At 42.3% G+C, this 26,565-nt stretch overlaps 1 protein-coding gene across 1 annotated transcript; it reads right to left on the reverse strand.

Moving 5' to 3' along the window:
• Positions 1 to 4,665: 4,665 nt before the first annotated feature.
• Positions 4,666 to 22,812, reverse strand: PPP2CA (protein phosphatase 2 catalytic subunit alpha). Its single transcript, XM_074839023.1, has 7 exons — positions 22,482 to 22,812; positions 8,660 to 8,869; positions 7,979 to 8,152; positions 7,696 to 7,785; positions 7,081 to 7,242; positions 6,183 to 6,301; positions 4,666 to 5,411 (listed from the first exon to the last, which is right to left on the reverse strand). Exons 1-7 carry the CDS (start codon positions 22,581 to 22,583, stop codon positions 5,339 to 5,341), a joined length of 930 nt encoding a protein of 309 aa, XP_074695124.1. The 5' UTR covers positions 22,584 to 22,812; the 3' UTR covers positions 4,666 to 5,338.
• Between the last annotated feature and the right edge of the window lie 3,753 nt (positions 22,813 to 26,565).

The raw sequence follows: 26,565 nt of genomic DNA on the forward strand, positions 1-26,565 counted from the left end.
GGCTAAAAGCCTTTCAGCCCAATCGATCGTGCAATTATCAGTGTAGACAGTACGCTCCTCTTTGACAGTTCAGTACTTTTGTTTTTAAATTCAAACAATTCAAAAAACAGCTTATGTATTTAATGAAAATTTTTTTAAAACCCCAAACAAAAAAAACCCAACCAAAAAACCACTCCTCCAAAAAAAAGTTGTGTTTGGAGGAAGTCTGATGAGGAAGATGTATACAGAAGTCAAAAAGACGACCAAACAGCAAAGGTTTGGTTTATACAACCCTATGCAATGATACAATGATACGAGTATCTGCAAAAGGGACAGTCTTCTCATCAGAAGCAACAGCCTGCAGGTTTTCATCCGGGATACTCACCCTGCTGCTCCTCTTCCATCACCAGTCCTAGGGCAGCACGATGCAGCTGTTGGCAAGGTCAGAAAAAACAAACCAATAATGGGTTGAAGCTATTGGAACATCCCCCTCCCTATTTTTTTTAGTCGATGTTTTGCAAACCACAACCAAAGCCCTGACAGCTTCACAGCACTCTGATGAATGAGCCAACAGGGTAACGATCCCCTCTTGTGTACCTAACTCAGGAAGAAGCTGTTTTCAACACAAAAATGTCATCTGGAAGCAACCACACTCTCCCCTCTGAAGCAGCACCAGCATCAGCTGGGGCTTTTCCTACTCCAGTCCTGAAAAATTCCAGGACTAGAGAGTCTGCAGCCTTGCCAGTCAACCTGTTCCAGTGCTACAGTGCCCTCCTACTCAAAAAGCTGTTATGTCTAACCTGGTTTTATATCTTGGTTAACTATATATATTTAATATTTAGGTACTATTAATGATTAATGTTTTATACACTCAGAGCAATCAGTTTAATCTTCATCCAAAAGCAGCTCTGCTCACCATCGAGTAATTAAGAGATCAGGAGTTGTAGTTCAACCCATCTGAAAGAATAGCTTTTAAGCCACAGCACAGGTTTTCAAAGGCTAAAACATGCAGTGCTGCTTAATTTAAAACCAAAAGTGTTGCTTCAGCCTTTTTTTCCTGTGTATATGCCAAAGAACTCTGGTCCCTTGCTCAAGAGAGCAGCTCGCCTTTATTCTCATCCAGGAGGAGTCGAGCCAAATGAATTAGAGCACTGAAATAACTTTTTAAAAAAACCACAGTAGGCTGACTCATGAACTGCTTACTCTGCAGGGCTTTTTTAGTGTATTCACGGGTACTAAAAGATTTCTCCACAGTCCAGTATAATTTTTACTGAACATTTTACCTGTTTCCAACCTTCTGGAACTCGCAGAGAACCAATACTCCACGTAGCGATCGCTGTAGCATACAGAAGGCACCCTATGCATTCCACAAGCCTTCAAAAACCACTGCTTGCAAACATTTTGCTCCAAAATGTAAGCTCATATAAATTATCCATTTGGTTGCAAAACCCAGAGAATACTAAAGTTGTTTTTCTCATGTAAAACTTTGCTTTAACCTATGCAAAACCCCCTAAAACATATCTTGAGTTCCCTGAGTGCTCAGCATACAGACAAAACAAGAGAAAATTAAAGAGTGATAAACAAGTGCATGACAGGTGCATAAGGAAGTGGTGAGAGAGGAGTCACAGCTTCATTTAACTGAATTTGGAGCATTTAATTTGAAATTCAGAATTGTGATTTGCTCACACTTGCTTCTTCTTACAAACCATTTTTCCCAAATGAACAGCCCCCTCCTGCTCTGTAGGTCACAGCAGGAACTGTGCTCATTATTTTTTTTTACTAAGGAAATATATTATTGTCTTTCTAAACTCTATTTTTACCAAGAAAATGAAGATAAAGGGGTGAGAGGGGAAAAAAGAGAGGGATGTGTTTACTGAACTATGAAAAAAAGCCCAAAATAAACACAGCCCTTGTGTTAACAGTTTTGGGTTTGTATCGTACATGAGGAAACCCTTTAGGTTTCGGGCTAAATTTCTGAATTGCCAGAGCAAATAATTTGTCCCAGGCTCTTAACACACCATTATTTTATGAAAATAACTTTCAGCGTTTAAAGTTACTACCACAAAATGGAAAAAAATCCCCTCACGCAGAACATGGAAGCGTGGAGTGGCAGGTATCAGTAACTCTCAGAAATCTTTCCTCTACTGACATTTCCAGATGGATTTTGAATACTAACCAGGCAGATGAAATGTCAAAGCTTTCATCAGCAATACGTCCAGTCACCACCTTTTTGCCAAGGCAGAATTTATTCTGTTACCATCCAAATACGCGGGGAAGAACGAGGTAACTAGCTCTGTCTTCACTCGCCTGTGCATCAAGTATCCTCCCAGGGCACGATCAGAAGGTCTGAGAGGTCCTGCTGCCCACACATCCGAAACGGGGACACCCAACGCGCAGTGTCGGCAGCTGGAAAAAATCCAACCTGAGCACGAGCAGACACACACACACATGCAGGCGCTGGTTTACCTTGGAGAAACGTCCATCCAGGGGGAAGGTGTGGAAAGAGGGTGGAGGGGAAAAAACCTGGGTAATCTAGACACTTCAAATCTAGTTTTTCCTTTCCAAGCCGAAGTTACTTGAAGTTTGCCTGTGTAGGAGCGTAATTTTGTCTTGTTTTTGACTTAGATCGGAAGGATGGGTCTCCACAAACAAAGGGTGCTTACTTCAGTCTGACATACAAATTCAGATAAATGGTCAAAGGACAGGATTAAATAAAAGTCTTAAATAAAACACGAAATGGAACGTTCAAACCCCTTCCCTATCTGACCAACAACAGGATTCTACTGCCTCTATCCAAATTCTGAGAAACCAAGAAAAAAGGGGAAGGTTTTAGAGCAGTTTGTAGAAAAGTGTTGTTTCATTCACGACTGCCTTCTGACAATTTAAACCCCAATGTCAGCCCTTCTCACTAAACACTGGCTTTAACTACTCTGCTTCAAAAAATACTGAACTACCACAATATGGGATTCCCAGCAAGTCCCATTTCACACTTCCTGAATTCACCAGTCGATATTGTGAAGGAGGAAACATCACCACTGATCTCCAAAACAGGCACAAATCCTAATTATGCTCATTTCATCAGCACAGTCTGAAGCGAGGGAAGTTTTGCTCAGGTGAACTAATCAATCAGCTACCAAGAAATCAAACAATAATTGTTTACATTTAAAGTTTGCTTTCTCCTCTTGAATCCTCCGAAGATGCTTTTAGCTGGTTAGTACTGCGGGCGGCCGATCTCCATCAGAGTAACAATTTTTTGTTCACAACGTGATATTCTCAATGAATCTTCAAACAGCCAGCCACAGCACAATTATGGGGCAAAGTGCAAACACCGGAGTGACTTTCAACATTTTCCACTGGCTTTACCAACAAGTGCTTGCATTTGAGTACAGAACCTGAACAAAGGAACCACTGCTCCTCCCCCAGAGCAGATGAGTCACGCCAATTAAAGTAACAGGGAAAACAGAAAATAGGGCAAAGTCATTACTGTTGAAGGAATGGTGTCAATTAAGGCACAAAGCTCTACCTACAACATTTACAGAGAATGACAAGCAAAAGGAATTTGAAGTGAACTACTCTATAGCAAAGGATTTTTTTTTAATAGTGATCAAAGCAAAAGTTCCTGATATACTAAAAAAAGACACTTCAGATGCACTTATTTTTAGCATGCACTTCTTCCTGCAAGAGATCAAACTGCAGAAGACTGAGCGCTCCCCAGAAACCACATGGAACCCAACCTACAGGACAAGTCTGAATTTTTGCTGAAGAAAAAGGCAACCACTCAAGCCTTTAGGGAAAGGGATGAAGTAATGCTTGGTGAAATGCAGCACCTTCCTTGCAAGTTAGGGAATTAAATGGTCCTCCAGCAGAAAAGCAAGAAAGCCCCAACAAGTGTGTCTAGGACTAGGCCTCCAGGTAAGTTGGACATCTGCAAAATTTCTGTACTTCCCCTTAGAAACAAGCGGTGTAAAAAAACAATCCTCTGTGTTGTTACAGAATCTAGGTTGTGCCCAAGGAATTTAAAGTCTCTTAACAACATGAATATTAGGAGTCCTCCGTTAAAACAACAGCCAGGTACATCTTTTTAAGGTATGCCCAGTAAGTTTCAAGCACAAGCCTTAAGAAGGCGTAAGATTTGAATTAGTTTTGAACGAAATGATTAAAACAGGATTCAAATTCTGAAACAAATTAGTAGAAAAGAAATTATTTTAACAGAAGTCAACATAAACCACATACCACTAGTTTTCAGAATGGAAGCTTGGGCAATACACGTAGCACTAGTTCAAGTTATTTCCTTTAATATTAGAAAACTGTTTTTATTCTTAGTTTGTCAGAAAATGAGTTTAAGTAGTAGCACCTACATTGTAAACGACTCAAGCTTAAGGTTTACACTTTACACGCTCAATCAATTAAGTGATCCTATATTCTTCCATTTTTTAGTATTTCAGTAGAGCACCATGTCAGTAATAAGCGAGCTCTGTTCTCAGCTGCATGACAACGTATGACCAGGCACCTCCCTGGGACAGATTTCAAGACATCAAGAGCTTTCCAGCACACTCCAATCACCTCAGTTTTAGTTACCTAAGGTGGAAATTTCTATGCAAGTTTATAAAACCCATCCAGCTACATGTTAGTTTATTAAACCACAGTTGACCTGAGATGCAATTAGGATTTGACATTTTTCCATACTTAGTTCACAAGTTTATTATGAAAAACACTGCAGCTCTGTCCTGCAGTAACATTGTTTTACAGAAAAAAACAGTTCTGTTCAAAGTAATTCACTATCCTTGGACAATTACAAGGGACAATATGGTAGGGCAAAGAGTGGAAAAGGGAACTGAGTGCAGACAAAAAAAAAAAAAATCAATACAATTAAATTAAACAGTATTCCCTGAAAATAAAACAAACAAACAGTTTCAGAACAAATATGAGGCCTTGGTACTTATTTTAAAAATGTTCTTTAAGCTTCAATGATTGTTTGCTGCTACCCTTATCTACAGTCATGCTGAATAAAGCTATAGCTAAATGGAAAGTTAAATGTATTCACGAGGTGTTAATGTCTACATCTTATTATTTGCAGTCTCTCAGAGAAAGCAAAAGTAACTACAAATAGCGCTATGCCAGAAACTGGTTTCTTGACCAACAATGTTGCTTCAGCATGCAATGAACTGGTTCATTCTAAAGTGGTCACAGTTGTTGACGACAAGAGGCTTTGTATTTGAATATGGCACGTCTTTTGGTCCATGTGAAAACAAGTTTGAATGTTAAATATTTTCTGACACTTTGGAGTTACTGTTGCTCTTCCCATTTTCTTTAGGTCAACATATGGTTCATGGCAATACTGTACAGGTCTAAAATCTCTTTACAGGAAGTAGTCTGGGGTGCGACGAGTAACATGCGGTTCACCTCTACGCGGTGCTGGATCGAACTGCAAACTGAAAAGCAAAGATATTAATGAAACCACAAGAGTTCTGTTTACCTTCAGGTATGTTTATACGTGAATTACAGCAGCCGTGGTCTTAACACAGGTAAGTCTCTTCAAGTTCTTTCAACCAATTAAAGTCTCCTAGAACAAGTGTTCAACTTCTTCCACTCCTCCTATTAGTATGTATTTATAACCCCCATATTTTAAACTCCTTTTATGATTAATTTTTCTCCAGTCCTTCATAGTAATCTGAGCTTTATGACTCAAACTGGTCAATCATTAGTATGTATTTAAAAAGTTAAAGTCTCCAGTAATTGTCAAAGGGGGCAGTTTACACAATGCTTTTGCCTCATTTACTTGTGAAGTTGCTATTGAGGTAGTTAATTAGAAGCCTCATTAAAAAAGCCAACATCCTAACATCTGAAGAATTTCAAGATTCCAAGTCTGTTGCCCTAGACTGATAGGAGGGCACTACCTCAGACGTGACAAGAGTACTCCTACTCTCAAATCACAGACCTCCACAGTATTTCATTAAACTCCAGTTATACAAAACAAAAACGATGAGTCTCACTTCAGTCCGACAGACACGATGTCAGCAACTGTTCCAGATACTTGTCTCCAAGACTTTAGATGCAACTAACCCAACAAATCCACATTCACTTCACCCCCCAAAAGCACACAGGGAAGAAACACACCTTAACACAATAATTAAGTGGTACCTTGCTACAGTAACTGTTTTAAAATCATGAACAACGTAATTCTCATTTCTAAGCATACTTACAAGGAGTATTTTAGAGTATCATCAAGTTCCATAATTGCAGCCTGGTTGCCACAGCGGTAACAATAATTTGGAGCGCTGAAAATTGTTACTACATTCCGATCATGGCACCAGTTGTATCCCTGGAGAGAGAAAAAAAATTATTACAGCCAAGTTCATTTGTTGTGCCCCACAAAACCACCTGACTACTAACTGAATTTTTTATGCGCAAAACCCTAAGCGGCATTTGTAGTATCAAGTAAGATTAAGGCTGTGTCTTTGTCTTCTTGAGAGAAAAAAGGGTAAAAATAAATTTTGGCCTTCATATGTTGCTTCTTACTAGTAAGCATGAGCTAAACATATTTCTAAAAATAACTCAGCAAGAATTCTCCATTGCATTGAAGTTAAGAAAATTAAAACACCAATCCTGAAGTACATTAGCTATTCTGAATCTTCAGCTGTGATCACCAAGACCAGAATCCAGACATACATTTAAAAATCTTAACTGCCAGGGATAACTAGAGACTAAGAACAAAACCACATATCCAAGGTAAAAAGGAAAAAATGCATCTTTTTTTCAAGGCACACATATTTGTGTGCATTTTCTTACCAAGGGACTTAGCATTTACATTTAGGAACCTTTTCATCTACACAGAAATGCAATACCACCTCTGCTACTAAAGTCTGTTTTGGGATGTTACTTAAATTTTCAGAAAAAAGGCCAAAATAAAGGTTACTCCACTGTCAAATTGAGAAACTCCTTTAGTAGCACATGAATACTGTCAAGGTGGAGTTTCTGGAAGACTCTCAGCTGGATCATCAGTTGTCACAGCAGCACATGAACATCTCTGACACACTGGGTATGGTATTAATGGACCAACTACGCAACCAAAAGTTTAAACACACGGGCTCTCCTGCTCACCTCCATTACCAACTGATGAGCTCTTGAAACCAACGTAAGGCCATTAGCATGGTTAAAGGTTTCTGAAATATCCTGTCCAAATGTATAACCTGCACCTCGAGGAGAAATTCCCCAGCCACCACGATCATCTGGATCTGACCATAGCAAGTCACACATTGGACCCTATAAAAGATGCAGAAGATGTTTCAGAAACAGAGTGCAAAAAAACCAAACAAACCCACAAAAAAAACCTGCACACACACCACCCCTGCACAACTTGTTGCAGCATCTCTTTTAGACTTAAAAAAAAAAATGCCTATCAACTACAACAGCTAGTGCAGTCCACATCTGAAACACTACCAAGAAGGTAACCTGAACAAAGAGTTTTCACAGGAGTTGTTCTCACCTCCGAGATCATTAAGTGGTACCTGTTAAGATTCTAGGCACAATAAAATATGTTTTTTTCTTTAGGCAAGAACACGCCCCTTACTTTTCCTTCAAAAAACAATAACAGGAAGACAGGCACTTGCATATTGCTAAGTTGTTTTGAATTTAATTTTCAGCCTGCGTAATCAAAATACCCAATATATGCTGAATCGTGAATCCCAGAAATTTAGAAAAATTGTTTTTCAGTACCTCATGGGGAACTTCCTGCAAGCGATCAAGTGCTCTGATGTGATCCAGTGTATCTATCGATGGAGAGAGGCCACCATGTAGACAGAAAATCTGGAAGAGTTAGATAAATTAAGTTTATCTCATTCACTTATATTCATTGTATCAGTGCAATTATAATTGTTTGGTATAAATGATTAGGAGAAAATCTGCAAGAGATTCCTTTAAAGCTGAAAGCTGATAGAATACAGCGTTAATAGCTCCCTTTACAACTAGTAACATTTAACTTTGTCAAATATCAACATACCTGGCCATCCACCAAGGCAGTTAGAGGCAGGTAATCAAAAAGGTCTGTGAAGTATTTCCAAACATTTGCGTTTCCGTATTTTCTTAAACATTCATCATAGAAACCATATACTTGTGTGATTTGCCTGCTTTCATGGTTCCCTCGAAGAATTGTGATACGTTCACGGTAACGGACCTAAACAGAACAGGTTTTTTTAGAGGCATCAAAATACGTGTGTCTTCTCAAAAAACAGAATTTAACCCCTCACCCCCTGTCATATATCAGTAAAGCAATAAAAAACAAACCCTTTTTAAGATGAAGATTCAATTATAACCTTTGAGAAAATAAGGGATAATTCATTCAAATCTTCAACTGCCAAATACTTTTGAGATTTTAATTAAAAATTTTATTGTTTCTAGTGGACTTCACTATACCTGTACATTAAGCTGATCCCTCCAAGCAAATTCTTAGAGATTGCTACCTAGACAAACAACAAATAAATACAGCAGCACTCATTTTAGAAAAAGTTCAGGCTTGCACCTGAACGTTAATTTAAGTATCTTAGAAAACTAAGACAGCCAACACTTCAGTTTTTGTATCTATAATACCAATGTAGTGCAAATCATAAGAGGTATTAAGTGTAGTCAGGATAGTAATTATATCTGTTTTATACAGAATTGTAGAGCTGAGAAGAAAAGTTACCTTGAGAGCTACAAGCAATGTGACTGTTTCGACTGAATAATAGCCTCTGTCAACATAGTCCCCCATAAACAAATAGTTTGTGTCTGGTGATTTGCCTCCAATTCTGAAAAGTTCCATGAGGTCGTGAAATTGTCCGTGGACATCTCCACAGACTGTGACTGGACATCGCACTTCCTGTACATTAGATTCCTTTGTCAAAATTTCTTTAGCCTATAAAACAAACAAAAAAACCACATAAATTGTGAATGACTGTTCATAGACAAATTCAAAGTATGCTCTACCACTTCCAGTTCTCTACTACTCTTTATGAACTCTTGTCTTCCTTGCCTGAAGCGCTTGAGATAAGAGTTTATCTTTACTTAAAATAAGATTTTGCTTTATGCAACTGTGTATTAGTAATAGAAATTTGTTTGGTGGTTTTTTCCCTCCTTGAGGAGGGTATTTCAGAATTGATTTCCAGCATAAGAAAAACTTCAGACTTTCTACAAAAATGGTTCTGTGAAGCATAAAACAACGATCATCACTGCTGGAACTGAAGAATTTTGTACGTATTTGAAAAAATTAAATCTAAAAATCATGCCAATGTCTTATCTCCAAACGCTCCAAAAGCCTGAACTCAGGCGTGGCCATAACTGAGACTCTCCCTGGGTGAGCAGAACCATACCAGCTGGCAAAAGCTCTCGGGGAGTTCTACGCCTCCAACATCTCACTTCAGAAGACTGTTTGCTACCCACCTGTACCTACATCTTTGAATGCAAAGGCAGGGAGTCCTACAGGAAGCAGAAGTGAGAATGTAACTAACACCCAGTGGTATCAGCAACTGCAGAGCAGGTGCATTACCTGCACAAGCTTTCTGAACAAGTTTTGTGTGTAAGTACACACGAGTAACACCGAGTTGTGTCTTTATAAACCTAAGTAGGGAAGCGTCTTTGTCATCACCATTTTCTCCACAAGATTGTGTACATAAAAGTTGCCGACAAAGGCAATTTGTGTGAAGGAGCACAAGCTAAATGTAGCATCAGAAAGGTAATTTTGAAATAACTCAAGAATTCCCTGATCATCCATCACACTGCCAGTTGTTACAGTTTGTTCTCCGAGCAGTCACCAAACACATGCCACAATAACTTTCAAGAGGGTATTAGAAATATAAATAGTAACAAGTTCACAAGTTACCATCTACAAAGATTTCCATGCCTTTCAACCACCAATGTTCCTATTCAAAAAGGATCCCTATTTTACCTCATTACCAGAATGACAAGAGAATATATAAAAACTATATTGTTTTATAACCCAAGGTGTCTACAAGACTTGCAGAAACAGCACCAAATACCACCTATACACAGGCCACACTGAATGCAAAATAATCTGAAGCACACATCAGTGTGAGAGACAGATGGAAGAGCAACACCACATTCATTTTAGGGTCACTTTTAACTTTCTCAAATCTAATCTGACAACTAAAGCAACATACTCCTTTTAGGAAGGCTGCTAAGCAAAGAGGTATTTTGAGACACTAGAAAAAATTCTTCATAATCTGAAGAGCATAGATTTTAAAAGGTTAGGAAAGATGCATTTGAAGTTAAAATCTAAACAGGATATTAAATACTGGGTGTTGACATGAGCCAAGCTATTCAGAGACATGTTGCTGTGTCCAAGTTTCCACCCTATTCACGAAGCCACGAGCTGCACAGTGACTGACACTCCCACACCCAAAAGTGGTCCCACTGTTCGTGCACGTTGCCCAGGCTAACCACCACCCTCACCACTTCAAACAAGGGAAGTGCCAGCAACACACAGTTTAATGATGGAGATTCGTGAAATTCAACATTTCATTCAATGCTGGAAAGAAATGCAAAAATGCAGTCATGGTGAAGTACCCTGCATAACACAGAGCTTTAGATATTACAGCATGAGCAACAGAGTTAAATCATTCTACAGACATATTTGCATCAAAAGTCAATCTCATATGACAGTTTCCACTCATGCCGTGCCTAGTACTAAAGATAGGTCATTGCTGGCTTGTGGTAGGTGCTAAAAGTGTAGATTTATTTTAAGATAGCCTGACTTAAGTTCATTTTAATGCAGTGACACTCACCGGATGTTTTGAAGGTGTTTTAACAGGCTTAACCTCTTCTAATACACTTACATTCAGAAGTATTAGCCACATTAATTCTCCTTTTGACAAAGAATGTTGCAGGTGCTTATAGCATTTCAATATAAAAACCCTACTCTTCAGTTAGAATGCTTTCTACTGCCTTATTTTCTCAACACACTCCAAGCACTGCACAAAGAATGCAGCATTCATTTTTCATCAAAGGGACGCAACGTTTCTGCTGACCAAGATTAAAACAGCACAGTTCTCAGCAACAAAGTTGTTGCTTCCTCAGTTTTTGAAATATTAAATCACTCAGATATGCATATGACCAAACACGTAGATAAGCCAGACAGCTACTCTGATGGAAAAAGACTGTTCCAGGTCAACTTGCAAAACAGCAATCTCTATTTAAATCCTTGCAGCGGAGGAATGCTGGTGCAGGGATTTCAGTATTTCCATGTTCTGAAACAAGTTTCATGAAATACTGTGTTAGGAACTGCTTAGTCCATTTACAGTTTTACCATGTCCCATAGCGTTAACAGTGGCATATACTGAAGTGCTTAAGCAGTGTAATTGCCTCTACAAAAGAGCTTCAGCAGAGCTGAAAGTGGAAAAAATAATACCCTGAAAACAAGCCACCACCAAGTGGTCCATCAACCATACCCCAAATTTCCACATTAAACCAATTCCTGTAAAAGGGTAAAGCAAAAAATAGTGTGATATGCTGTAACATAACAAAAGCCCAAGCTGGTAAGACAACAGTAGATGTCATATTTCCATTTCACAATCCAAGTTTCACAGAGGTAAGCCATCACTAACACTAGTGAAGTATCTGTGACCCTGGCTCTGTACTGGACCACACACCGCCCTGTGCAACCTCATCTGGTCTCACTCCCTCTTTACCGATCCCGTCCCCGAGATCCACGATGATGGTACTTGCTCAGCCGCATCATGCGGCTCCCTCCCTGTCCATCCCCATCCATCCATCCCCCCCGACAAACTAGGCTTTCCACCAGCAGCTCTCCTACCCTTCCTCATGGAGAGGAACCAGAGCATTCTTCAGCAGCCTGCAGTAGAAGAGACAGGGAGGGCACTCCCTGATCAAACCATCTGATCAAGAACTAGGGGAGACACTCACCTGATTCCTTGTATTTCAAAAACCCAGTGACCTATTGCCACGAAGGATAATAGTGCAACACTTGGCAGTATTGGGACATCGACATTTTGAAACATCCAGGTTTCATTGCCCATCACCAGGATAAACAATTATGCAATTCTGAAACAGATTTTTCTTGAATGCTTACCACTGCTTTTATTTCTCAGTCTTTTTCAGTTCTTAAAAATTCTTAGTATTAAGAAAGCCCTGAACTTCTGTATACCTTCAATCCTTGTAAGTACCCCACACCACGGGAAGTTTAACTTGTGGTGGTATTTTACAATTTAAAATAAGATGAATTAACTTAAGCAAAAACTTGCTATCAACAGCCTACTACATTACAGTTATAAAACCTTACCTCCAAATCAGCTTAACTATTCCAGCATTACACACTTAGATTTTAAAATCAAGGGCAAACAGATACAGATTAAGGCTGGAAAGAACCAATTACTTCAAACTAATAAATGCTAATTTTACAGCCAAGCACTAATAAAGTCTAATGCAGAAAGAAACCCCCATGTAGCTATAAGACACAGTTGCACAAGAAGAACTGAGTAAAATGCTGTCATAAACAACAATTGTTGAGGTGGAAAGTCATGTATTTTACTCAGAGCAATCTCAGGAACAATTAAACAATAAGCACATATCAAATACACTTCAGCTTAGTCACAGTGACTGGAATTCATTCCTACTTGATATCTGAAATACTGGCTTACTCAGCCGTTTCATTGGAAAGAGGCAACAAGCCCTAAACACCCAAAAGACAACAGGAATAAAACTAATATTGGTTTAAACACACAAGAAACCAACAAATTTCCACCTTACTGTAAAGCAAGTAGCACTGCATAAATACAAGCTAGTATTTCAGAATTAAAACATTCCTGGACTGCTGCACATCATCTAAATGGCCAGATGAACAGTTAAACACTGTTTTGTTGCCTTTGTTTACAAAGCACATCTTCTATACAAAACACTGTTCTTAAAATACAAAGATTAGCTGCATTGTTTTAAGACAATGCAAGATCCAAGTGTAAACTCTAAAGTCTGCATTTTACAATGAAGTCAGGGATAAGAATTAAAATCTGTGTGACCATTAAAGCTACTACCATATGATTTTCAGATCTTCATTATTTTATTTAATGAGATGCAGGGTTGTATGTATACAGAAGTTCCTCCTATTTCCCCCGTTCCCTGCATGTATTTTAATCCTATATGTCACAGATGAATGCTCAGAGTCTAGTGCCATAACAGCTATAGTCCATCCTTCTCTTTCTCAACTCACTCTATGCTGTGGACAAGCGAGCTTCCCTCATGAGCAGAGTACATCACCAACCTTGCCTCACAGAATTCATTTCAAGTGGTCCATTTCTGAAAAACCCTCTGAATTCATCTCTACCCAAATTCCTTCATGTTTCCAGAACATACCAGATATTTCCCAAATACTTCTTAGATCCACACATTCTAGCAGTAGCTCTGATAACTCTAACCAAGCATCTACCCTGAAAACCTCATCAGCACGTCAGAAGGAAAAAAAAAAAAAAAGGCAAAGAAGCATTAAACATTACTGTGGCTTTGTAAATTGTAGAACAACGCTTGAAACTGCTGCATAGCAGTGATCCAGTGCTGTAAAGCACTTATCAAAAGATTACCACTAACTCAGTAAATACAACCATTATTTTAATTAGACAACACAGCTCCGAAGTCATGGTTGCAGATGGTAATGTGTCATTCTTGGCAGACCAGAATTCACACCTGCAACCCACCATGCTGTCTAGTAAAGTGTGTCTTGAGAAGCATCCACTGTAACCAAGAAAAAAAAAAATATTTGTAGTTACGAAAAAGATATTTTGATGAGATCGAAGACTTTAACCACACCCATAATTTCCTGTCATCAGGATGCACAGGATGTGACTAAAGGTGCAATGATCAGCTAATTGGGATGAATACTGGTTTTAGCTGGCCAAAGATCATGGCCTGGAAGAGATTCCAGTTCCAAGCAAAGTCATCCATTACAGTCAGCAAGTCTTCTGCAGAGCAAGTGCATTTGCTTCCTTCAGTTTAAGGGTTCCCCCCCACCACCACCACTTGCAGAGGAAAGAGAGCATGTTCAGACAAAAGATGGGCTCATCATTTTTAAAGCAAAAGTATTTTCATTCACTGTCTGACATTTTAAACAAAACTAGAGAAGTGGGGCCTCCAACATCACCCTTCTGTGAAGAAGGTACGACAGCAGACAGATTACATGACACAAATGGCAAACTGATTTATGCTGAACTTCGGAATCCACTAAGGAGTTCAATGTGAATGTATAAGTAGGAACAAAATTAAAATGCAAAGCTCCCCACTGACATTTAATTATTTAGGACTCCAAAGTAAGTAAAAACCAGGATTTCCATCCACATAGAAGAAGCCACAGCAGCAAAGTACTCTTTTCCCAGGACTGAAACAGAAGATTACCGATCTGCTTTCTCTCTGGTTTTGTGACTAGCACCTATACCTCCAGTTACTAACCTCTTTCACTACCAGTGACACTGAAGGTTTATAGTTTATAACTCAGCAAAGGAAAACAATGCATGGGTGGTCAAAGAGTCACAGCTCCTAAGAACAGTGTGTCACCATGTCGTCACTACGTTTACAGCCCTTCATTTTCTTGGGATAGGGCAAATAGAACTAACAAAGGAACTCAAAAGTTTTATTTTAAAGTGCACAGAATGAAAGTTCAGTAGCTTGTGTATCAATGACTATTTGTCAGTGAACAAGAACAGGCAATTAACTAACCAAAAAAGCATAAAAAACGGCTTTGTATTTCAAAACACACAGCAAAGTACCCTTCTTCACTGCTCCACAACTCAGCAACAACTGTTCCCTTACTATTTCTATTATTTCTAATCTTCTATTATTTCTACTATTTCTATTTTGTTAGAAGAGAGACCAGTTAAACACAAGATGTTAGCCAAGAAAAAGACCGATTGTAATGCCAACACTGCATATAAGATTAAATGAGACAACAACCTTCCTTTTTCTCCTGTAAATTCTAGAAGGTCTACAAGACAGCATTCAGGCAGCCAGCTTTTGTCAAATTACCCTCTATTCCTTGGTATTACAAAGTAACGACTGACACCATTCGCAGCCTTGGTAGTCACAGAATCACAGAATTGTCTAGGTTGGAAAAGACCTTGAAGATCATCCAGTTCAACCATCAACCCAACATTAACAGTTCCCAACTACACCATATCCCTCAGCGCTATGTCAACCTGACTCTTAAACCTCTCCAGGGATGGGGACTCCACCACCTCCCTGGGCAGCCCATTCCAACACCCAACAACCCCTTCTGGAAAGAAATGCTTCCTAATATCTAGTCTAAACCTTCCCTGGCACAACTTGAGGCCATTCCCTCTTGTCCTATCATTTGTTCCTTGGTTAAAGAGACTCATCCCCCCTCTCTGCACCCTCCTTTCAGGTAGTTGTAGAGGGCCATGAGGTCTCCCCTCAGCCTCCTCTTCTCCAGACTAAACAACCTAAGTTCCCTCATACAACATGTGCTCCAGTCCCCTCAACACTTCAACTTTCTTCCATACTCAGTGTAAGTGAAAGGGGTGTTCTTTTCCTCAGAGGCAGATTTGGGAGAAGGAAAGGGGCGCTGCTATTTAAGTATCAGCAGTTGAAAAGACCAGATGGAAAATGAGGATAGGAAGGGGCTGCTCTCAAAGAACTCAATGTCATTATTTTGCTTCATACAAAAGATCTTAAGTGTCTTTAACTTTTAGTTTGAAGAATAACAAAATCTATAAAAATCTTTTTTAAAAATATAGGAGGCCATATAGCTCAGGAAATCAGATGCCTTCCTCTCTATGTGGGAATTCCAAGAAACACATCAACAGTAGCAAAGTATGAAGCTGACCATTTACACAAAGAGGGTCTTCAGTGCCGTCTGTAGAACAAGTTGTATTCATTTTGTATCATTCAAGTTGGAAGAAAAAAAAAAAAAAAAAAAAAGAAGAAATAGGCTAAAGCTATTCCCAAACTAGTTGTGCCTGATATCCACAAGTCCAGCTTCATGCAATAAACTCAAAAGGTTTTCAACTCTTTTCCTCAAGTAACTCCAACCACAGTTAGGTACAGTCACATTAAAGGTACGGTCAGGATACCAACTGCAGGATGGGGTAGGCACGTGTGTGAAACTCAAGAAATGATGTACTTCAAAACCAACTAGCAAGCATGTAACACCTGTATTAGAAGGTATTTCCAATATACCCAGCAGACATACTGAAGACCTGACTACTGAGCAATTGAGCTCCAGTATTATTGTTTAGCCAGGAATAAACTGTTTTTCCAGCTTAACATACTACCTAAAGAAAAGGAACAGAGGGCAACAACTGTGCTCCTGAATGTAGGTGTAGTGTTTAGGGGTCCCTAAGCACGGATGGAAATTCAGTTCCTGCTCCTTTGATTCCCTTCGCACAGCCTTCAGTACAAGGCCTCCTTAACTCCTGCCAGACACAGCCAGCCAGGTTAGGTTATTGCAGTGTTTTAGGCAACCCAGATGACTAACTGAGAATGGCTAGGGAGCCATCACAGAACAGCACTGTCATCAGATCTGAGGAGGCAACAGCCTCACCACAGGTAGATTTGGAAGAGGACATCAACCTACAGCCTCATCCACATCCTTCAACTGGTAGAACTCAAGTAGGAACTTGTTCTGACTTATGAGTGCTTACTTCTGTTATCTTAAGCCATGCCCAAAATAACTTCTAAAACAACACAAAAATATCTTGCACTCCTATTTGACCACAACTAATGTTGTAATAAAAAAAAAAACCAAACCCCAAAACCTAACTGCCAGCACAACTCAATTTTACAGCATTTCCTAGAATTGAAAAAAATTAGCTGCTGATGCTACAAGAATTGGCACATACAAGACCAAATTCTCATACACACTTCAAAATGTTTTAAGTATAATCAGGACTAGATGAGAAGGCTGGCACGGCTGACACTTTAAATGCCTTTTGTGTAGAGACAATTTCCATTTTATATTACCAACCATCACAGAAAAAAAACCCACAGAACACTGGGAGTGAAAGGATCTTTTTTTGTGGAAGTGTTCCAGAATAATCTAACACACAGTGATTAAAATGTCACAAAAAGCTTTTCACAATACACCTGTAACTCTTCAGATATGGAAGGCATAACTATATGCACCCATCAATGGCTTAATCCCCGGCTATGTTCAACGAAGCAGCAGCAGAGGAGTCCTCAACCATCTTCTGGTCTCCCACAGCCCCTGGAACCACTGAAGAGGGCCCTCCCACTGCTGGCAGTAGTTCAAGGGTTTCCTCGTTAGTGAATCCAGAAGCCAATGCAGTAGCAAGGAGGAACTGAAATCCTGTGCCTTCCAGACCCACGGTCTTCTCCTGCCATGGGAAGGGGTGGAGGGACACAGATCTTGTCCAATACAGAGCCCACTGCATGGAAACTCTCATCGCTGGGAATTCTGTGGTCCCACACCAGCCATGTGGCACGGTCAGCACGCTGGAGGGAAGGGATGTGTCGTCCAGAGGGACCTGGACAGGCTGGAGAGGCGGGATTCTCCCCCTCTGCTCTGCTCTCGTCAGACCCCCCTGCAGTGCTGGGTCCAGCTCTGGGGGCACCAACATCAGAAGGACACGGACCTGCTTGAGCATGGCCAGAGGAGACCACGAAGATGCTTGGAGGGCTGGAGCACCCCCCTGTGAGACAAGCTGAGGGAGTTGGGGGGGTTCAGCTGGAGAAGAGAAGGCTCCGGGGAGACCTTAGAGCAGCCTCCCAGGACTTAAAGGGGGGTACAGGAAAGCCTGAGATTGACTTTTTACAAGGGCATGTAGTGACAGAACAACAGGTAATGGCTTTAAACTGAAAGAGGGCAGATTTAGATTAGATGCAAGGAAGAAATTCTTCCCTGTGAGGGTGGTGAGGCCCTGGCACAGGTTGCCCAGAGAAGCTGTGGCCTGGAAGGGGTTCAAAGGCCAGGTTGGACGGGGCTTTGGGCAACCTGGGCTAGCGGAAGGTGTCCCTGCCCGTGGCAGGGGGTTGGGACTAGATGATTTTTAAGGTCCCTTCCAACCCAAACCATTGTACGATTCTATGATTCTGTTGGGGCAGGTTTTTGAGTTGATTTACAGCAAGTTCAGACATGAATGTTCATTTTTACAATCATCCTTGTTTAAAGCATAGTTATATGTGATGGTTACATGTAAAGATACGGGAATGAAAAAGCTAGCTAATGGAAAAGCCCTTGCAAACGCAGCTGGGGACAGTTTAAAATGTTCACTTCTGGCCAAAAATAATCAGCTAAGAAAGGTAATTCCCCAACAGCAGAGGAAGCAGAAGGGAACATGTGCCTGCCTCTGTCTGAAAAAGAAGTGGGACAGACATCTCAGGGCAGTAATAGCTTAAAACAGAGGAGTGGTATCCACAAAACTTGCCAGTCCTATGCATTAGAGGAACCAAACTTTGATTGCAGGGTGGGGTTTTTTTGACCCAAAAAAAAGGTTCATCAGTAACATACTCCCCTCCCAGAACTAAGGCACCTAATTTAGGCTGATCCAGTTCAAGCAGCTCACACAGCTGCAGTGGGTACATGCATGTTTGGTTAGTTGTCATCTGCAATCAGTCTCAGAAAATCTAACTTGGAAGATTTTGAGTTAAACAAAGGTGGAAGTTCTGCAACAGGAAAAAAAAAAGATAGAAAAATACACCATTAACAAGGTACATATCAGAGAACAGTATGGCCCAGAAACATATTTGAACTATGAAAATTAGCACTGGTGACAAATCAAAAAGCAAATGTAACCAAGATCATTGCTACAGATCAAAAGCTGCGGGAGACAAGGCTTGAATCAAGGTTTCTTGAACACCTTTACCAGTATCAGCCCTTCACTTAGTTTGAAAAATTTTGGATAGCAGCACTGTCTATTCAGACATACTTTACTAGTAATTCAAGTACATGGAAAGAGAACCCTGAACACTCTACACAGCATATATGACCAAATTGTCATCTTTTTCTAAACACTGTATGCCATGTTCAAACCCACTTAATTACAGACTAGAATTTCCAGGGGAGAGACTGATACCTCTGCTCCACCTGCACTAGATACCTTCTGTCATAACCAATGGAGACTCTGTCCACAAATTCAACTCATTCCTTTGTGCATTTTTAGACTGTCACCCCACCTTCCTGAGCAATGTACCACACCCCCATCTCCTGTGATAAAGGGCATTTATACACCACAGTGAGGGAACAAGACCATTTCCCTCTACCCTCACAAAATATGGAAAAGAACAGTACTCCAAAACAGCACCCTTTCGTTCAAAACAGCCAGCGGAAAAACCCTCACCTGGCAATAAAGGAATTCCTTTCTCCTCTGTTCATGGACAACAGTCAATAAACAATTCAGCGTTTACAGGACAAACGCCACTGATACATAACAGTGACTGTATGGTGGTACATTTTGACCGCTTCTTCAAAATTTATACTTACCAAATCCTTAAGCAAAGCACGTACTACTGGTCTCATAACTGATGTAACATAAAACACACAGCACATATTAAGCCTAGAATAACTTAACTGCCACTCAAGAGGTTCATATTCTTTCAAATCATCTGTGAAAGTATTATGTATTATTCATGGATACAAATTATTCCTAGACTTAGAAGACATTTCTGCCCAGTTACCACCACTGCCATCACCCAGGTAACCAGGCACAGTGTAAGATGTAAGAAAGTAACTGGGATGCATGAATGGCCACACTTAATTATCATGTTTGTAAATAGCTGTTACGTTCTTTAGATATCAATACTGAAATACAAGAGAGCCCTTAGGCTTATTCTTATTAGACAGGCACCAGTCTGCACACATGAAGTCCCAGCAGATCAAGAAATACCAGTCAGGAAGATCATATGATCGAATAGTGTTATGGGGAAAAAGCCCTCGCAAAGATTTATTTGTTTATTTTAACTAGCCCTAGCTACAATTCAGTGTGGTGAAGAATGACAGTTTATACCTAGTAGGGTCTTTATCTGTCCTCTGAAACAGTAGCTGTATTCAACACTGTCCTTAACACATTAAGCTATTTATGGAAAAACATAACCTTTAGGTGCGATTACATCCACAAAACTACTTAAGACAATCAAAACCTGGAAGCACAACTCCGCAAAGTTTCTGAGAATCAGTGCTGGAAGAATGGAAAGACGTTAAAGCAAACGCTGCCCCTCAGCAGGAGGGCACAGAATTCAACTACCACTCTGCTTTTACCAACACGGCTTCCCACTGGAGGAGGCAGAGGCATCCTGATGGAAAACTCGGACTTCAGGGGCCTACTTCCAATTCCTTGCATCAGCAACCACGTAGAAACCTAACTACTTTTAGCAGGAAGTCCCAGTAAATCCACCTGTAGTTATCAGCAACAAATCATCCCTCCTTAACATAAACAGCCATGTGGCTGTACTCTGCAAAGTGCTGACCACAAACCAGTCAGAGACAGGGAATTTCAGCTCAAGCACAGTATCACACTACCTGAAGAAATCTGGACTGGAGCTGGCTCATATCCACCCAGCATGAGGTTGTTGGTATTTTTCAGGTGGACTTCCCTCTTGCATTCTTGTGGTCTCTCATCTCAAAACACAACAGTTACACACAACTTTCTGTGACCTTTCCTTTTATCCACCATTATTTCGGTGATGAGCATTACACATTCATCCAGAAATACAACTCATTTCCATTCTTCACTGAGAAAAAATGAAACTGTTGCCTTGCGTAACGATAGTGACTGTGACTAGAGTATCTTCTGTAAGGAATTTCTAATGGTATGCCCACTCCTCACCTATCAACCTCCAATGGACTGAAAGCTTTTTGTATATTCCTCATGCTCCTGCAAGTTACGTACATTACAAAACATACCCACTCGTGGGTATTCAGGACCCCGTACCAGCATCAGTTTATAAATGATGCCAAGTGGAATCCTTGCCTCTCCAACAAAGCAATACAAGGAAGAAGCTGGACCACTGTCATTAGAGATGCACATGAAAAATAGCCAGGCAGTGACATTGCCACTTGCTTGCAACACAATTTAAAATACACAAGCTGTATCAAATGGTAACAATTTTCAGCTGCTGGAATACTAGTGAACTAAAATTTGTACTCAAGCAAGAACCCGTCTGGCAAAAACCACTGCAAGTTCTTTAATAAGTTTATAGACAGTCCTCTGGAAACAATGTGCTTCCAAAACAACGTGCTGTAGTATTTGAGGGCATGATGCCAAATTTAAAATATTCTAATTACTTCTCATGGCAGGTATGCAGGCTTCTTTAGAACCCAATACACCAGTAACTTTCCATATTCCTTCATTTCCAGTTCCCAAACAGTCCACTAATATTACTTCCTTCAGACTAGAAATGTAGGAATACATAAAACCTTCAGTAACCAAAAAAACCGCTCAGCTATTAGGTTACATCCAGAATTAGAATCCAATTGGAAAATGCGGCTGGATGCTACTAGAACAAATCTTTCCTTGAATTTCCAAAAGGCAATCTATCCTGGGCTGATTTTAAGACCTTTCTGAACTATAAATGGCTCAATGAACGCAGTACTCTAACATTGGAATCTCAACATTTTCAATCCGTCACCAATAAAAATAAATAGCTATATGGGATCTCAACTATTCTGTGAATTTCATGGAACCCAGAACCTCATTCAAAGCAAAGTCCCAAAGCTCATCTACCCTTCAATTAGTTATAAATGCGCCTGTGCTTATTTAGATCATGAAAAAAAAAAAAAAGCTGTTACGCTCCAGCAGCAGCTCTTTACCGTGTAATTTTCAACTGATTACCATAAGCTTTTATTTTCACTGTAATAACTCAACGTTTTTGGGGCTGCTTTAAAATTTTAACCGTATCGCGACACCGTCGATCCACTCGCGACCCTCCGCGCACGACGGCCGCCCAGACCGGCAGCCGCGACCCGGCGGCGGGCACGGCTCCCCCCGCCCAGCCGAGGCCGCCCGGCGGCGGTGGCGCCAGGCGGGGCCCGAGGAAGGGGAAGGGCAGCGGGGAAGGGCCGGGGCCGGTGCACCGCGGCTCACTCGGGCCTTCCCCCACCGTCCCCGGGATGGCGGCCCCGCTCGGGGGTCTCTCCCGAGAATCCCGGCAGCGGCGCCATTTTAGGAGGCGATGAAAAGGCGGGAGGCGGAGCCAGGCTCCCAGCGCAGCGAGAGGGGGCGCGGATCCGCCCGCGGAGGGGCCGCGGCTCGCCCGGCTCCCCGGCCCGCTCCCCTCCCCCGCCGCCGGGTCGGGCGTCAGCCAGCCCCACGGAGCCGCCCGAAAGGCCCCGACCCGCCGCTCCGCTCCGCTCGCCACGACGCCTCTTCCCGCGGCCCGCCCGCCTACCCGGCGGAGAGGCGCCACCCCCGCCCGGCAGCACCTTTCCGCGGCTCCCCGGTCACTCGCCTTCCCGCCGAGAAGCCGCCGCGGCCCCGCGGGCTCCCCCACCGCAGCGACCCGGCCCCCGCCGCCCCCCCCACCTCCCCGCAGCCCCTTACCTTCTCGCAGAGGCTCTTCACCTGCCCCTCGGAGAGCTGCTTGCACTCGTTGAGCTGCTCCACCCACTGGTCGAGCTCCTTGGTGAAGACCTTCTCCTCCATCCCGCTCTCCCCCTCCTCACCGGCTGCTGCCGCACCACCACCCCGGAGGCCCCTGCGATCCGCGCTCCCAACAGCGGCGGCGGCAACAGCAGCAGCGATGGCCGCGACGCGGCAGGACCGGCGGGCGGGAGCGGCCCGGAGCGCTGGGAGTCGGGCGGCCGGCGGGGCGTTCGCCGCTACTGCAGCTCTGCCGCCCGCTGCCTCGCACCAGACCGTGTAATGGCCGCCGCTCCTGACGTCACCGCCTCGGCTTCCACTACGGGGAGGGGAAGGGGGGGGGGGGGAGACGCCACAGGAGGTCACGGCGCCTGCGCAGCCTCTGGGCGGGGCCGCGCGTGCGCGCTGGCCCGGAGCGAGCGGGCCCGGCCCGACCGGTGGGACGCGTCTGCGCCTGCGCGGCCCCGCGCGGCACAAAGCGGCGCGGGCGGGGGAGCCGGCGGCGCTTGCGCTCTGGGGGTGAGGGGCTGTGCGGCGCATGCGCGGAGAGGGGCTGCTGGGAAGGGGCCTGCCCGCCCGCCCGCCCGCTGGGGGAGGCGGCGCGTCCCGGCCCTGGTGGGGGCTTTGTGGTGTGAGACCGACGGTACTGCTCAGCGCTGAGGGTCGGCGCCTTCCTCAAGTGAGGCTCTACCCCAGCCCTGATGGGGGGCGAGGGCGCTGCTGTGAGGGGCCGCTGTGGCCCGCCTGCTCTGGCGCCTCCCGCCTGGCAGAGCCAAGCGGCTCGGTCCCAGCGTGGCGAGCGCCGGCTCCTCAGGGGGAGCGGATTGTTCAGGGCGTCCCGCTCGGCAAATCTCTGCTGAGGGGTCGAGGGGGGGATGTTTGTAATCGCTTCGTCTGGCTTCGCAGCGTTTGCCTTCTCCCTATAGTCCTGACAACGATTGCTGTGTCCTTGCTGGTGTTGAGTACTTGGAAATAAATCTTTTCACTTCAGATATAAGCATTAAATACTATTGGTTGTACCACCGTGTAGTGCTTAGATTAAAAAGGGTGTGTTGCATTTGTTTCCTTTGAAACAATTTATACTGAAAGACTTCTTGAATCTTGGGTTTATTCTGACCTTTTAAGAGAGGAGTGAGGCACAAGCGTAAGCTTTCAGCAAAACAGGAAACTAGTGGTGAGCCTCAGCTACCTTAGTGTACTCGGACACTTGTTTTCTACCTAAAGGAAAAGATGTCAGTAAGATAGAGACAAATAAGATGCAATAAAAAGGAATGAAAGATGTATCTGTGATCTGTAATGGATTATGTATTTTTATTGCAATTTGCATCTTAAATTGTAGAGGTATTAGTCAATGCAAGATTTCCCTTAAATAACTTCCAAAAGACATGATCAGTAAAAAAAAACACTCACTTAAATGAGTTGAAATTTGGACAAAATGTACCCTGTTGAAATGATCAAATCAGCAAGGACTTTTCCTAGTTAATAGGTGTTAACTGTCTCAGTCAGGATTTGACTAATACAGAGTCTAAATTGTTAATTTGCTTCAATAGTTGACAAAGAATTTAACAATTACTTAGTGAGCAAGGGGAAAAGAATGTTGGCTTTCACAGGTCAGTCTTGGTTTCTTGGTGTCATACTTTCCTAGTACGCATCAGTTTGTCTGAATGACCAAACTCAGGTGTTTTGTTTTTCTTCCAGAATGTTTTTACATAGATTTGCATCTTCAGATGTTCTTAGTTTTGTGAAGTTGTAGAAGGAAAAGCGTTAACCACTGAAAAATTAAAAGTTTCAAGAATTTACTTTGTAGCACATCTTCCTTAATACTCCCAAAATAACCTTGAACAAATAAATGCAAAAACCATGAAGCAATAACATCGTCTCTTGTGTAGCTTGCCAAGCTAAAGTTTATCTTCTTTAATAACTGTTGACCTTCTGGCATAGTCAGATGTTTTCAGACCACATTTAGCTCTGTGTTTTCCATACAGACAGTGAAATTCATGGTGAAACTGGAGTAGATTACATCTTTGAACTCCTTGTGGTGTCACTCTTACAGTTAATGATGCTTCTGTCTACAACAAATAAGTAATTATTCTTAATTTTTTACTTATTTTCCACAACATTCAGAAAAATCTGAACCTACAGTTTTGCTGCTCTGTGCCTCAGTCTCGAGAGAAAGGAGTGCTTCAGCACCTTGTCAGAGTAACTGATCCAGAACAAGGTGGTCTCTGCTCTTGGATGATGGTCACTTCAGGCTGGCAGGAAGATGGCACTGGTGGCAGTGAGTGTTCAAAAAAACCCCTGCTCTACTTGGAAAAAAGTGTACTTTGCTGCATCTGTACCCCTCTCCACTTCTTTCTGTGGGTGTACAAATGGTGTGAGCTGGCACAGGAAGGGCTGCGTGGGGTCAGGGTCACAGAAGGGGCCAGGTGGGAAGGGAGCTGTGGAGTCTGGCTGTAACCCTTGGGTAGAGAGTTGACCCAGCTGAAAAAGAGGGTGTGCTGGGTATCCACGCCAGTGCTCAAAATGGGGCATCACCTGCACCCATCTCTGTTTCTGGATTAGGAAGGATGGAGTGAGAGAGGAAAAATAAAACCTTCTTAGCAGCAGGAAACTATTAACCTGGCTTATTTGCTTATGAAACTACAACCAAAGTCCTGTGATGTTTTATCTGATAGGTGTGGGGAAAGCCCAGCTAGTGTGGATTGGACAAGGCTCCTGACAGATTGCAATAGTGATCGCTGCTGTCTTCAGAGCGATTGTGATGGTTCCGAGCCCACTGCTGGTTCACAGGAGCATAGTGTTAAAGTGCTCGCCAAGGAGCCCTTTTTGTTTGAAAAGACTCATTCATAACTCATGACTGCCAGGACAAACCCCACTTGGGAAGGGGCAGGTGATTCAAGCTCCCTGCTTGCAGCTGAAGCCGTGCCATTGATTCGGAGAGAATTCGGAATTTGGTACAGGAAACTCAGGATTTGGTTATCTGAATGCTCACAGAGAAGGGGAAAATTTTGGTCTCCATCTCCACCCCAAGCATTAGCTCTGTATTTTATCCTGATGCTGTTTTGAATAGTCTATATGTGGATCAGAAGTCAGATCTCGTTCCTCCCACCTAATTGAGAGTCCTAATCAATAGGTTAGAGAATCATAGTTGCTTTTCCCTTCTTTCTTAGTTATGTGAGCCTTCAAAGGAGAACAAAATACTGAAAGAATACCTGCTGTGTTGCATAAGTTGGGGGGTTGTTAGTACTTCGGATACGCAGTAAGATCAAACTGTGAATTGTGAGGTGGCAGTAATAATACTTTGTATTTAGCATGTGAATATATGTCAGGCTTTTGTGTGTGTGGTTTGTAACTAAGGAGATCAACTGGGTGTGCCTGCCATGATGAGTCAAGGGTAGCCCGTACTGCTGTACACGATCCTAGCCCTTGAGTCAGTGACAAGTGTTTCGTATGTATGGCATTCCTTAAAAAGATTAACTGTTCCAGCTGACTGCACTTAGGTTTACACACCTCGAGTTGGTAGGTTATTCGGCTTTTTTGCAAAACCACCTATAGTGCCAATTAATTCTGTAACGGTCTGAAATGAATCTCAAACGCATTGACGTGTGCGTTAGCAATTGCAATCATCTTATCAGTTACTGCAGTAACACCAACATTTCCACTGTAGTACAAGACAAATCAGTTGGCATTGAAACTATGCAGGTTTGTATTGCCGGGCATCGTACAACTACGTGGATGTAGTGTTGATTAAGCATTGTAGAGTAAGGAAGACATAAATTAGTTTTCTTCACACTTATGTCTCTCTGAATATTTTACTGGTTCTAAATTATCTGTCGATGTGTGCCTGAAGTGTCTGTTGCTATGGTGTTTTAATACTAAATGCAGAATGACAAGGCTATACAATGTTGTAATAATGAGTTGCCACCTTCTGATGTGGGCCTGCCACCTTTGATTAATACATTTTTTTGTAAACAAAGAGTATAGACACTGGTACTTCAGTGTCTCTGCTGCTATGGGGAAAGAGACTTTTCCTGATCAGCTGAAG

Source organism: Strix aluco, chromosome 13, assembly GCF_031877795.1.
Source record: "Strix aluco isolate bStrAlu1 chromosome 13, bStrAlu1.hap1, whole genome shotgun sequence".
NCBI classification, from domain to species: Eukaryota; Metazoa; Chordata; class Aves; order Strigiformes; family Strigidae; genus Strix; species Strix aluco.